Source organism: Cloeon dipterum, chromosome 1, assembly GCF_949628265.1.
Source record: "Cloeon dipterum chromosome 1, ieCloDipt1.1, whole genome shotgun sequence".
NCBI classification, from domain to species: domain Eukaryota; kingdom Metazoa; phylum Arthropoda; class Insecta; order Ephemeroptera; family Baetidae; genus Cloeon; species Cloeon dipterum.
Window position 1 is genome coordinate 23164349 of NC_088786.1, and position 10856 is coordinate 23175204.

The following is a 10856-nucleotide window of genomic DNA, read 5'->3' on the forward strand; positions in this document are numbered from 1 at the left end:
TAATTTCCAGGAATGCTTGGGCTTTATCTTGCTTTATCTTGTTTCTTCAAAAAGTTTAGTAATTAAATTTAAAGTAATATATACACATTTCTACTTTTTTCACTTCATTAATTACGCTCTACCTATACTTTTAACTGGATGAAAATTCAAGGATGTTTCTTCTGGTGTTATGTTTGCACCATGATTTTACAAATAATTATCACAGAAGAAATTTAATTTAATTTGGCAGATTATGGATTGATGTCAATGTACATAGAATCACTTGGGCTGTCATAAATGTTTGGTTGAAATTGAGTTTATACCGAACAAAAATTTTTTATAGCAAACTAATAACTTGAACTCGCTACTTGCTGGTTTGCACCTTTCCAGCATGCGTGATTTGGCTTCACGGGTCAAATGTCTAGCATTTCAATGCAGTCCTCGGTGCCTCGGTGCGGAGGCAAGTGGCCCTTGAGTGGGCTGGTGCACCCATGTTATCCGTTCGCGGTGTTATTGGGACCCGGGCTTCAGCATTCGTGCTAATGCAGTGCGCGCCCTTCCCGGTCCGCGAGATCAGGGATAAAAAGAGCAAAAAAATAACATTAAAAGAGTAAATCAGCCAGCATATTGATCTTGTTGCTACCACATTGAAAAATAAAACATTTGCGGAGCATTTGAGAAATGCTTGTAGTATAATCCGTCCTTAAATACTCCAAGTAACTTTCATTCGCATTACATGTAGTATTGTCACACTGTCTTGGAAATAATGAAGATTTCATAAAATTCAATGTGGCAATATTAGCTTCACGAGAATTGTTAAGGAGGTTTTTTAGTATTTGTCTTGTTGTTTTGTGTTGGGACTGTTGAGTAAGGTTTTAAAATCATTAAAAATATAGGAAATATTTTTTGTTGCTCTTGAGCAGGAGCGAAAATTAATTCGTGGTTTTTTACTGACTTTAAATTCTAATTGAAAAAATTGAAAACTAAAAATTTTATTTTTAAGTAAAACGAATAAAATATTATTTATTCTCAAAGCCAAAATCGTGATGAATATCCTAGCGGTGGGGGCTGGTTCAGGCACAACCGGCTAAACAACTTTTGCGTGACTTTTACACACGTGCTTGACTCCGCACCTTGATAGCCAGACCGACTGAGCGCGAAAGCGGGCGCAAAAATAAAATCGTGTGCTGAGTGTAAATGGCTCCCAACGCAATTTGTGTTATATAACGTTCCGTAAAATGCAATGGAATGCGGCACATTTTGATTCGAATAAGGGTGCGAAAAATGCCTGATCCCGCAAGTTTAACTATTCCTCATAATTTTGCCCCACCAACACATTTTTCGGCTCTCTAGCTCACGTGGCTTTCACGTGTTCTCCGGCCAAGAATGTTTCATTTTCGCCGCCAATAGATTGCTTCACAAAATTGTCAGGTTGTCGCGGCCTCGCCAGGCTTATCCTTTACCACTTCCCCTCTTACCCTTCCCGACTGAAATGCGTTGAATTTTGTGAGTGTAGTAGGCGTTGCTTTCTGTTTTCCTGGCGTAGGAACAGGTGCCGGAATGAAACACAGTTGAAGCAACTCTTTCTAACGAAACAACTCAACTCATTCAGAGCCTACAATTTTCGTTTGGAGTTTGGATTCTATTTGAAAAGGTAAGCGTTTTTATTAGAATAACAAATAAGAAGTGTTAACTCTTCGTCGTTCCTGGAACACCATGGTTTTTGTATGAGTTATTGCCAGTGAGAGTTAGTTGATTGGAACCAAGTGTAGAAATTGAGAGATAGCAATCAGTTACAACGGCTGCATATTAATACTCACCAGCAAGACGCCCACTCATGATTTATTAATTTTATGTGGCGAATGGTTTATGAATTAAAATTAGGCTCATATGATACTTCCCTGTGGTAAAGGTGTCGTTGATAATTGAATTGATTCTGCAGTATTTCATGCTATTAATATCGTTCACAATTTTTTCTCGTGTGAAAGCTGTGATAGTATCTGAGCTATTGTTAGGAAATGCGACAGGAGCAATTATTACCGCGATCCTCCGAATTTACTTTAGATACACAACTTGTCTTTATGTTTATGTTTAACCAACATTTCAACGGTTAAAAGCTCAAATTTTAATTGCTCTTTGTCATTTTTATCTGAAATATATCAACGTGTCAGCTGTGTACCGGTACCGGTCACGAGAGCGCATAACCAGTTCACCAACGCGCCTATGTTATTACAACCCAAGACCTGAGCCATCTCAAGCGTGAAAGTAGGACTGCTTCTGCTGAACAGTGAACAAAAACAAGCGCCGTTTTTTTATCAATTATTTCAAACTTTTGAAAGCCTTTAGCAGTTATTCATTTTCGAAAGAAAAATTTTAGAAAAACAGCTTTATAGCACAAAATTATTTTCATTGAGATATACCCGATACATTAATTTTGAGAAATAATAAAAGCAGATATATGATATAATAAGAATAAAACACTGCACAATATGATTTCAATAAAATCCAATTTTGTTGTTGGCAAGCATAAGATTTTTATTTTAGTAGAAATTAAAAGTACTTTGTATCTGTCAGCAGGTATCACGTAGGAAGAAAGCTGTGAAACATCAGGTAACTCCCAAAAATTTTATCCCCTATACCTCTGTCATTTGATAAAATCCCGCCAGTAAAGAAGGCCGACTCTCTAATCACCCCCTTGTATTTCAGCCCCGGACCAGGAGCAGGGTGAGTGCAGGTCGGAGAGACAACGAGGAGAGTTCACGCCGCTTATCAGCGAGCGGAAAAAAGCAGCAGGCAGGCAGGCGGAGCGCTAAGTAGCACCTAGACGGGCGTGGGTCTGGTCGAGCGGCAGCATGCCGTCGACGACCAGTCGCATCATCATGGCCGTGGGGGGCGCATCGGCCTCCGAGTGTCAGCCACTGAAGGCCGGAGGCGGCGGCGGCGGCAGCGGTGACAAGCAGGAGGTGAAGCTTCGAAAGGAGCTAGGCCTGTTCGACGGCGTCGCCATCATCGTCGGCGTCATCATCGGCGCCGGCATCTTCGTCTCGCCCAAGGGAGTGCTGCTGCACGCCGGCTCCGTAGGACTCGCCCTTATTGTCTGGATCCTCTCGGGCATCTTATCGCTCGTCGGCGCCCTTTGCTATGCCGAACTAGGTGAGACTTTTATTATTCGCACTTTTTCCTGAAATTGGAGCGTTCGCGCCCACCCGCTTATCGCTCTTGTTAGGCTTTTGCGTCAAACTCGGGGTGATAAGCTTTTCGAGTTTTCCTGCTTGCCTTACAATATAATATGATTTTGGCAGATAAATTTTTTGTCGAGCCACATTTTGCTGACAAGCCAATTCACCGCAGTCGGTGCGGTGTAAACTCCACAAATTCCCTATCAAGTAAAACACAAGTTTAGTTTTAGCCAGCCACTTGTATCCTGACAGCTTCTGTTATTTCTGAAAACAAAGAGGTGACGTTTTTCTACAAGAGATAATTAAAATAAAAACAAGGAAACGTCACGAATATGCTAAATTTGTTCACTTCCCCTGCTTTTAATATGCCAAAATAAAAACAGATTAATGAAAAATCAATTGAATTTGGATGATTTTTTTACTCTGAATGAAAACAAAATACTACAACGTACGTCTCCTTTTTACATTGCCGCAATGTCTCACACCTTATTTATGGTAAATAAATAATTATAGGTGAGGAACCTCAGCGTGTGTTGTACAAGCTGAATGGTGCCTAACTAACCGAAGTTCATAATAAGTAATTAATATAATTTTGGAGAGGGCGGCTCATTTTGAACGCCATTCCCTCATTGTCCTGATGTGCAATTACCACGCACTACGCCCAAACTATGTACATTTCTAGGAACTATCTTCATGAGTTATTAGCCCGGCGTGTCGCGTTGTTCACACCGTTGGCTGTTATTTCATCACATTCTTGCATCAGCTTAAAATTTTGTACCGCCCCGCCGGGGTTATAAAGTTTTACAGCCTCCACACATTTCGTGCCCGGGAATGATATCGTCAGCGGAATGTGCTGCCGGTGTTCCCTTACCGCGGCACTCCAGGATGGGACGAACAATTCCCTTTTTTGCACCTTATTAAAAGAGTAAAATAAAGAACGTTTGAAAGTGTGAAGGGAAATCAGCTGCAGGGCTTGTTATATAGAGAGAGCGTTGACACCTCCGCCGTTTTTGTCTGACGAGCACTGCAAAATACAATGCTCGCTCAAAGTCAGTCACGCTCAAAATCATTCCTCTGAAACCACCCCAGCAGCGCAAAAAATTTGACTTTTCTAGCCTGTTCCAGCATTCACCATGGCCCATAAAAGTTTTTTTTTTATTTTCTGCTCGGTGAAGAAGTTCTAATATGAAAAATTAAACTGCTTAAAAAATAACGCTGATTTCATGGCGGTGCTATGTGTATTAATAAATTTTGTTCTTTAAAATGAAGTAGCAAAATGCGTTCTTTTTAAATTCAAACTTTCCAAATTTTTATTCCGTAATTTTTCGTTTTTCCTCCATTTTATAAAAATGTTTAAATATATTCTTAGATATTTTTTACGAGTTGAAAGCTTTTTATAGTCCGTTTTCTGGTCACATCGAATTTATTAGGAAACCTTTCATTCAAAGTTCCCAAGAGAAAAATATTCATGCATATTTTTACATAATGAAAATGGAAACAACAATGTTTTTTTATCAATCTCTGAATTCCCCTCTTTGGCGGAGGAAAAAAGTGCATTTAGGGCAGAGCACAAGCCATGATACAAAAACGCGCGTTGTTCGTTTCATTCATTTTGGTTTGTGTTAATAAGTGAGGTGTCTGTTCACTCCAAAAGAGAATTTCCTGCTTCTTTCGGTTGATTTATTGCTTCAGACATCTGGCATGGCGTTTGTTTGCTTTTGAAATAAATACTTTTAGGATATCGAAAGAACTCTGAGATGGTATGTTTAGTGATAAAAGCTATGGACATAATTTGAAACTATTGTGTGACTATATCACTTAAAAACTTCGAGACAAAAAGGCAAAATGTGTAAAATAATTTTTTTTCTTGTCAACATTTTTTTAGCATTAGTTGAAATATTGCATGGGATTTACTTTCAAATTCTCATGAGGCCCTCCATTTCAATAGCAAAAATGCCTTATTATTTCCAGTTTTGAACTCTAATTTGTGAAATTAAAAAATAAAACACACGGACCATTTTCGCAAACATAATTATTGAGGTGGCAGCTTGTTGATTTCAATTTGAATTTTGCTTCCAGGAACGATGATCCCGAAGTCGGGAGGCGATTACGCTTACATTGGGGAGGCGTTTGGTCCTCTGCCGGCCTTCCTCTACCTGTGGGTGGCCCTTTTTGTGATCATTCCGACAGGAAACGCAATCACGGCGCTGACGTTTGCCCAATATGTGCTGCAGATGATTCAGCCCAACTGCGAACCCGACGTGGATGCGATCCGACTGATCGCAGCACTGGTCACATGTGAGTTCGCTCAATGAAATCTGCGCTTGATTTTTATTGGAAACGAGTGGGCCGTTGAGTCGGTCGCTGCATCTTGAACAATGGCAGCTAATTAGCCTTAATAGCCCTTGATTTCGGATTACACTCTGACCCCAGCGCGCGATTCGGATCGTGCAGTGAAGCATCAGCAGCAGTTCTAATGTGAGATAAATATGTATGCATCTGCATTAATTGACATTGAGTCGGCAGAGAGAACTAGATGAGGGTCTGGTCCCTTCCTGTTTCACGCTCGCAACATTTTTGAGCATGCCTGACAGGCAAGAATTTTGTTTGCGCATCGCCGCGCTTGTCAACCCGGGGTGCACAAAAATTGTGATACTTTCAAATCGTACGCGTGTCTGTTGAAAGATACTTTTTTTAATAAAATTTCGAAATGCGATGTTACTTTTGTTTTAAAAGCAATTAAGTCAGCTTTTGCTTCACTAAAACGCTTCAACATTCCTAATATTTATGTACAGACGAAACTGATGTTAAAATAAAATATATTAATTATTTTAAAAATCAAAAGTCTGAATAACCTTATAGGAATATAGATCAGTAATATTCAGTGTGCTGGAGGGCGTGCGACTAAATTAGAACCTGAAGAAAAAAAATAGTGTTTTCAGCAAAATAAATTGACTGGAACAATTTATGAATATTACACTTCAATTAAGTTTAAATCAGTTGAAACTTTGTAATAATTTTAAACACTTTAAGAGGTGCTCTTTTCAAGTGCGAATTCCCTTTGTGAAAGATAAGTCCCATGTTTGCGCGCAGCAATAACGTAACGAGGTAATTGGTCAAACTATATTGAATGTCAAGGCAATAACATTCTTCAGAGGCTCTAATCGCAGTTCATTGGAGTGTCAATAAAAATTTTAACGCCTCTGTGCCTCATTGTGTGTGCTGCGGAAGAATGACCGAGTTACACTTTAAAGAGGGTGTATGGGCCCGCTGTGTCCCGTAATTTAAAAATATTAACGAATAATGCTTTGAAACACCAAGAGGTGTTGCTGCTGATAGGTCAATAATACTATTCTTCTTTTTTCGTTTCAGGCTTGCTCACGGCAATCAACTGCCGGAACGTGAAATTGGTCACAAAGGTTCAGGACATTTTTGTCGGAACCAAAATCCTGGCGCTGGGAATAATAATTGTCGCCGGCTTGGTCTACATCTTTCAGGGCAACTTGGGAAATCTGAGCCAACCGATGCAAGGGTCGTCCACTGAGCCTGGATTGATCGCACTCTCTTTCTACTCAGGTCTTTTCTCCTACGCAGGATGGTAATAATTATTTCATTTTATCCTAACCTGCATCCCAAATTTTTATTTTTGTCCACCAGGAATTATTTGAATTTTGTGACAGAGGAATTGCGAGATCCATACAAGTAATTGTTTGCCTTTATTTTTCCATCCGATGTTTAATATTCGTTTTGTGATTTTATATAGAGATTTACCAAAGGCCATAGCAATATCCCTTCCTCTCGTCACTGTTGTTTATGTGCTCACTAACGTGGCTTATTTTGCCGTGCTCACACAAAACGAAATTCTCGCATCGGAAGCTGTGGCTGTGGTAAGAAAAACGTTTTCCTGTATTCTAAGTGGAAAGAATTAATTCACGAATTCAAAAAGACTTTTGGCAGTAGAATGCTGGGAGCCATGAACTGGGTTATGCCCTTCTTTGTTGCCTGCTCAACCTTTGGAGCCCTGAACGGCGCGATTTTCGCGTCTGCCCGACTCTTCTTTGTCGGCGCGCGCCAGGGTCACCTGCCCGCCGCGATCGCCCTGATCAACGTCGATTGTCTCACCCCAGTTCCTTCACTTATCTTCCTGGTTAGTGCAAAGACAAAATAGCTTTTAAGAAATTCAAATATTTGAAAAAATTGTTTTGTAAATTTTCAGTGCCTTATCACGCTAGTCTTGCTGCTGATCGATGACGTCTACGTGCTCATTAATTATCTCACCTTTGTGGAATCTCTATTCATTACAATGTCGATTGCGAGCCTCTTGTGGCTCAGGTACAAGCAGCCAAACGCAGAGAGACCCATCAAGGTACCATCAGGCTATTTTGACTGGCAATAATTATATGTTTAAAAATGAATCCAATAGGTGCACATTTCTCTACCCATCATGTTTTTGTTCGTGTGCCTGTTTTTGGTGACAATGCCAGTTTACGAGAGACCATGGGAGGTCGGTGTAGGACTTCTGATAATTGCTACTGGCATTCCTGTTTATTTTATCTGCATCCGCTGGAATAATAAGCCCAAGTGGATGGTCCGAGCGTCAGGCAAGTGCAGTGTGTGTTATTTTATTAAAGGAGCATCACGACAAAATGCTCATTACTATTCAAAAACAGTTAAGATTTAAATATTACAATCAAACTCAAAGGAGAGAATGTTTATGTTTATCCTTTATTTTTGATTTTTACTACCGCGCGTATCCATAATAAAAGCAAAAAATATCTCATTTATTTACTATCAAAATTTACGGTTAAACTTTTCATGCAGATTTTGTTTTCAACTCGTACATTATTTGTTTTATTAATTGAGACACGTCTTTTCCTTTTAGATGGACTCAACCTGCTGTGCGCAAAGTCGTTTAAGTGCGTATTGGAAGAAAAAGAAGATTAACTTTGACGCCATTCCTGTTTCCATTATTGCGAGTGCATTCTACCAAAAGTCTATTCGATCAAGCAGCACTTTGTCAAAATATTCACGAGATTATATTTATTCCATTTTGGAAGTTGAGTATAGAGCGAAAGAAAGAATACAGGGAATACAACGATCTCGAGAATGGAATTGAGTAAAAGACGTTGTTTTGTGTGCGCGCATCGAGAGTGAATTTACTGTGAGGAACCTTACCAACGCATTTATATATGAAACATTTGCTCCATATTTTATCAAGTATACAGCTAATTATTAGGCCCACAAACCAACAGCTCGAAGAATTCCAAGCTCGTCATTCCATGAGTGATGGTAATTGTTAATCTCATTTAACAAAAATAAAAAAAATTACTTTTTGCTAAAAATGTGACCTGAATTTTTATTTGTATGAATAAGTTGAGGAAATGGACGGTAAATTATTTTATTTGAGTTTGTTCTTCTTTAAATCCTTTTCCAGTTTCCATTTATCATATATGCGATCAAAGATGCCTCATATATAAGACTTTAAAAGCGAAAAACGTTTTAAATTATATCAATACCGCCTTTACTGGTTGAATATACTATCACAGAAAATACATAATACACTTTTGCAGATAAATATTTTTAAATGGCGTTTATTTTAGCGTAGCAAAGATTTAGTAAAAATAAAAATTAAATATAAATGGAAGAAAAAAGTTCAAAAAGTTCGACTATGAGCCCGCACTGGCCAAACCTTACTGCAGTCGTGACTGTCTGTAGGAAGTGGAAGTAGGAATGGTCTGGTGCTCACTTGCGGAAGGAGGGGGAGGTGGGGATTGGGGAAGAAGAGAAAGGATAGTGGTAGAGCTACATTTTTCTTAAGTAGGGCAATTGGCATAACAAGATCAGAGCAAAGAAACGAAATTTGTAACTCCTCTGGTAGCTCAGTTGGTAGAGCGGTGGACTGTAGAGGAATTCATGCAGAGATCCATAGGCCGCTGGTTCGAATCCGGCCCGGAGGAATTATTTTTAATTGCAACGCAATATTTGCAATTAGTTTTTAACTTTCTCTTTACAATTCAGGTCAATATGTTCGATAACAAATCAAAGATATCTTCCATTCTCCAACTCCTCTGGTAGCTCAGTTGGTAGAGCGGTGGACTGTAGAGGAAAACGTGCAGAGATCCATAGGCCGCTGGTTCGAATCCGGCCCGGAGGAAACTTTTTAATTTTTTCGCACTATATGTAGATGTTACAATTTTTGTCACTTTCACTCAAAGATTCAGGTCAATGAAATTGATAACAAATCTAAGACCGCAGCAATGTCTTGTCTCCTCTGGTAGCTCAGTTGGTAGAGCGGTGGACTGTAGAGGAATTCAAGCAGAGATCCATAGGCCGCTGGTTCGAATCCGGCCCGGAGGAATATTTTTTTTCTAATTTCGATAAATTTACTGTGAATGTATTTTATATGCGGATTGAGTAAATGCAAGTCAATTGCTCTGAAAGTCTTGAATTTCTGCCTGTTAAAGATGGAAAACAAAAAATCCCTTATGTATCTTTATAATTGTTTAAAATGATGGACACCTGTATGATTGACCATTTTGATCAGTTAATCAACAGTAGTTTGACTCCTAGTAAAGAATTGTGTGTGGACAAATTAAAATTTTGTTCATGTAATGTCATCACTAGTTATCATAATATATCATTTCAATTTAAAACAATTGTTTTTTGGCATTGGCAATTTTTTTTGCTCTTTTTATCCCTGTCCTCTCGGACTGGGAAGGGCGCGCACCGCACTAGCACGGATGCTGAAACCCGGGTCCCAATAACACCGCGAACGGATAACATGGGCGCACCAGGCCGCACAGGGACCCAGTAGCCCACTCAAGGGCCACTTGCCTCCGCACCGAGGACTGCACTGAAACGCTAGACATTCGTCCCGTGAAGCCAAATCACGCATGCTGGAAAGGTGCAAACCAGCAAGTAGCGAGTCGGCGCCTGGGCGCCTCCCAGCCCGTTGAGTAATTTGAGAGCATTTCGAGTCACTTAACTAACCACTTTTTGCAATCTCTGACATTGGGTAGCCAGTATTAGATCTCCGAACTGCTCAAATACCTCCCATTGCTTTGACAGTCCTGAGAGTGCCTTAACAATACGAGCCAACGGGCTGGTTAAGTTTTTATTTGACTGCGGGAAAGCCATTTTTATTTGTTTCTCAAAGAATTCATCTGATAGAAAATATTATTTTTATGATAAATAACTAATAAATGAGGGAACATAAGTTAATGATAAAAACGAGTACAAAGGATGTCAGAAAAGTTCATATTAAACGCTTTACCACCAACATATATGGCAAAACTGTAACACATACAATTCAATCGAGTTTGGTGATATGGCTTATCCAGTGAGCAAGAAAGACTTGTATGATTGGTATTCAAGGCGGAGCTAATGCAGGACAAGAAAGTACGTAACGTGACCACACCTATTGCAACTGCCGCCAGGTATGAAACACCCCTCCAACATCTAATTCAGGGCAAATCGAGAAAAGAGTTCGATTGAAGGTTCTACCTGAAATAACTCCTCTGGTAGCTCAGTTGGTAGAGCGGTGGACTGTAGAGGAAATATCTTAGCAGAGATCCATAGGCCGCTGGTTCGAATCCGGCCCGGAGGAATACTTTTTTTAATTAATTAATTAATACGAATAAAGTTGGAGAAATAAACCACCCCTACCCTTAAAAATCGGCATAGTCTATTATTTTATCA

The 10856-nt window shown here is 39.6% G+C and overlaps 1 protein-coding gene and 4 non-coding genes across 7 annotated transcripts; all 5 read left to right on the forward strand.

The window, feature by feature from the left end:
• The first annotated feature begins 1507 nt into the window (after nt 1-1507).
• mnd (minidiscs) lies at nt 1508-8502 on the forward strand. 3 transcript variants are annotated; one of them, XM_065496856.1, is made up of 11 exons: nt 1509-1633; nt 2554-2589; nt 2686-3132; nt 5238-5456; nt 6531-6756; nt 6816-6860; nt 6922-7045; nt 7105-7305; nt 7375-7524; nt 7582-7759; nt 8041-8502. In XM_065496856.1, the coding sequence occupies exons 3-11, from the start codon at nt 2832-2834 to the stop codon at nt 8100-8102; spliced, it is 1506 nt and encodes a 501-aa protein (XP_065352928.1). In that variant the 5' UTR covers nt 1509-1633; nt 2554-2589; nt 2686-2831; the 3' UTR covers nt 8103-8502. The 3 variants fall into 3 exon arrangements, with proteins under 3 accessions (XP_065352930.1, XP_065352928.1, XP_065352929.1); XM_065496857.1 differs by having other exon boundaries at nt 1516-1633; nt 2557-2589; XM_065496858.1 differs by lacking the exon at nt 2554-2589 and having other exon boundaries at nt 1508-1633.
• Nucleotides 8503-9026: 524 nt separating this feature from the next.
• On the forward strand, nt 9027-9115 carry TRNAY-GUA (transfer RNA tyrosine (anticodon GUA)). The gene is given in 2 exon segments: nt 9027-9063; nt 9080-9115. It is a non-coding gene; the product is annotated as a tRNA-Tyr (tRNA).
• A 108-nt stretch (nt 9116-9223) lies between these two features.
• On the forward strand, nt 9224-9312 carry TRNAY-GUA (transfer RNA tyrosine (anticodon GUA)). Its single transcript is given in 2 exon segments — nt 9224-9260; nt 9277-9312. It is a non-coding gene; the product is annotated as a tRNA-Tyr (tRNA).
• Nucleotides 9313-9426: 114 nt separating this feature from the next.
• On the forward strand, nt 9427-9515 carry TRNAY-GUA (transfer RNA tyrosine (anticodon GUA)). Its single transcript is given in 2 exon segments — nt 9427-9463; nt 9480-9515. It is a non-coding gene; the product is annotated as a tRNA-Tyr (tRNA).
• A 1157-nt stretch (nt 9516-10672) lies between these two features.
• TRNAY-GUA (transfer RNA tyrosine (anticodon GUA)) lies at nt 10673-10764 on the forward strand. The gene is given in 2 exon segments: nt 10673-10709; nt 10729-10764. It is a non-coding gene; the product is annotated as a tRNA-Tyr (tRNA).
• Nucleotides 10765-10856: the final 92 nt, after the last annotated feature.

Bases quoted from the DNA above. Each gene is read 5' to 3' on its own strand.
- mnd (XM_065496858.1), top strand. From the start codon at position 2,832: ATGCCGTCGACGACCAGTCGCATCATCATGGCCGTGGGGGGCGCATCG. The intron at 7,046-7,104 runs GTAAGAAAAACG...GAATTCAAAAAG, and splicing joins CATCGGAAGCTGTGGCTGTG to ACTTTTGGCAGTAGAATGCT. The intron at 7,760-8,040 runs GCAAGTGCAGTG...TTTTCCTTTTAG, and splicing joins GTGGATGGTCCGAGCGTCAG to ATGGACTCAACCTGCTGTGC.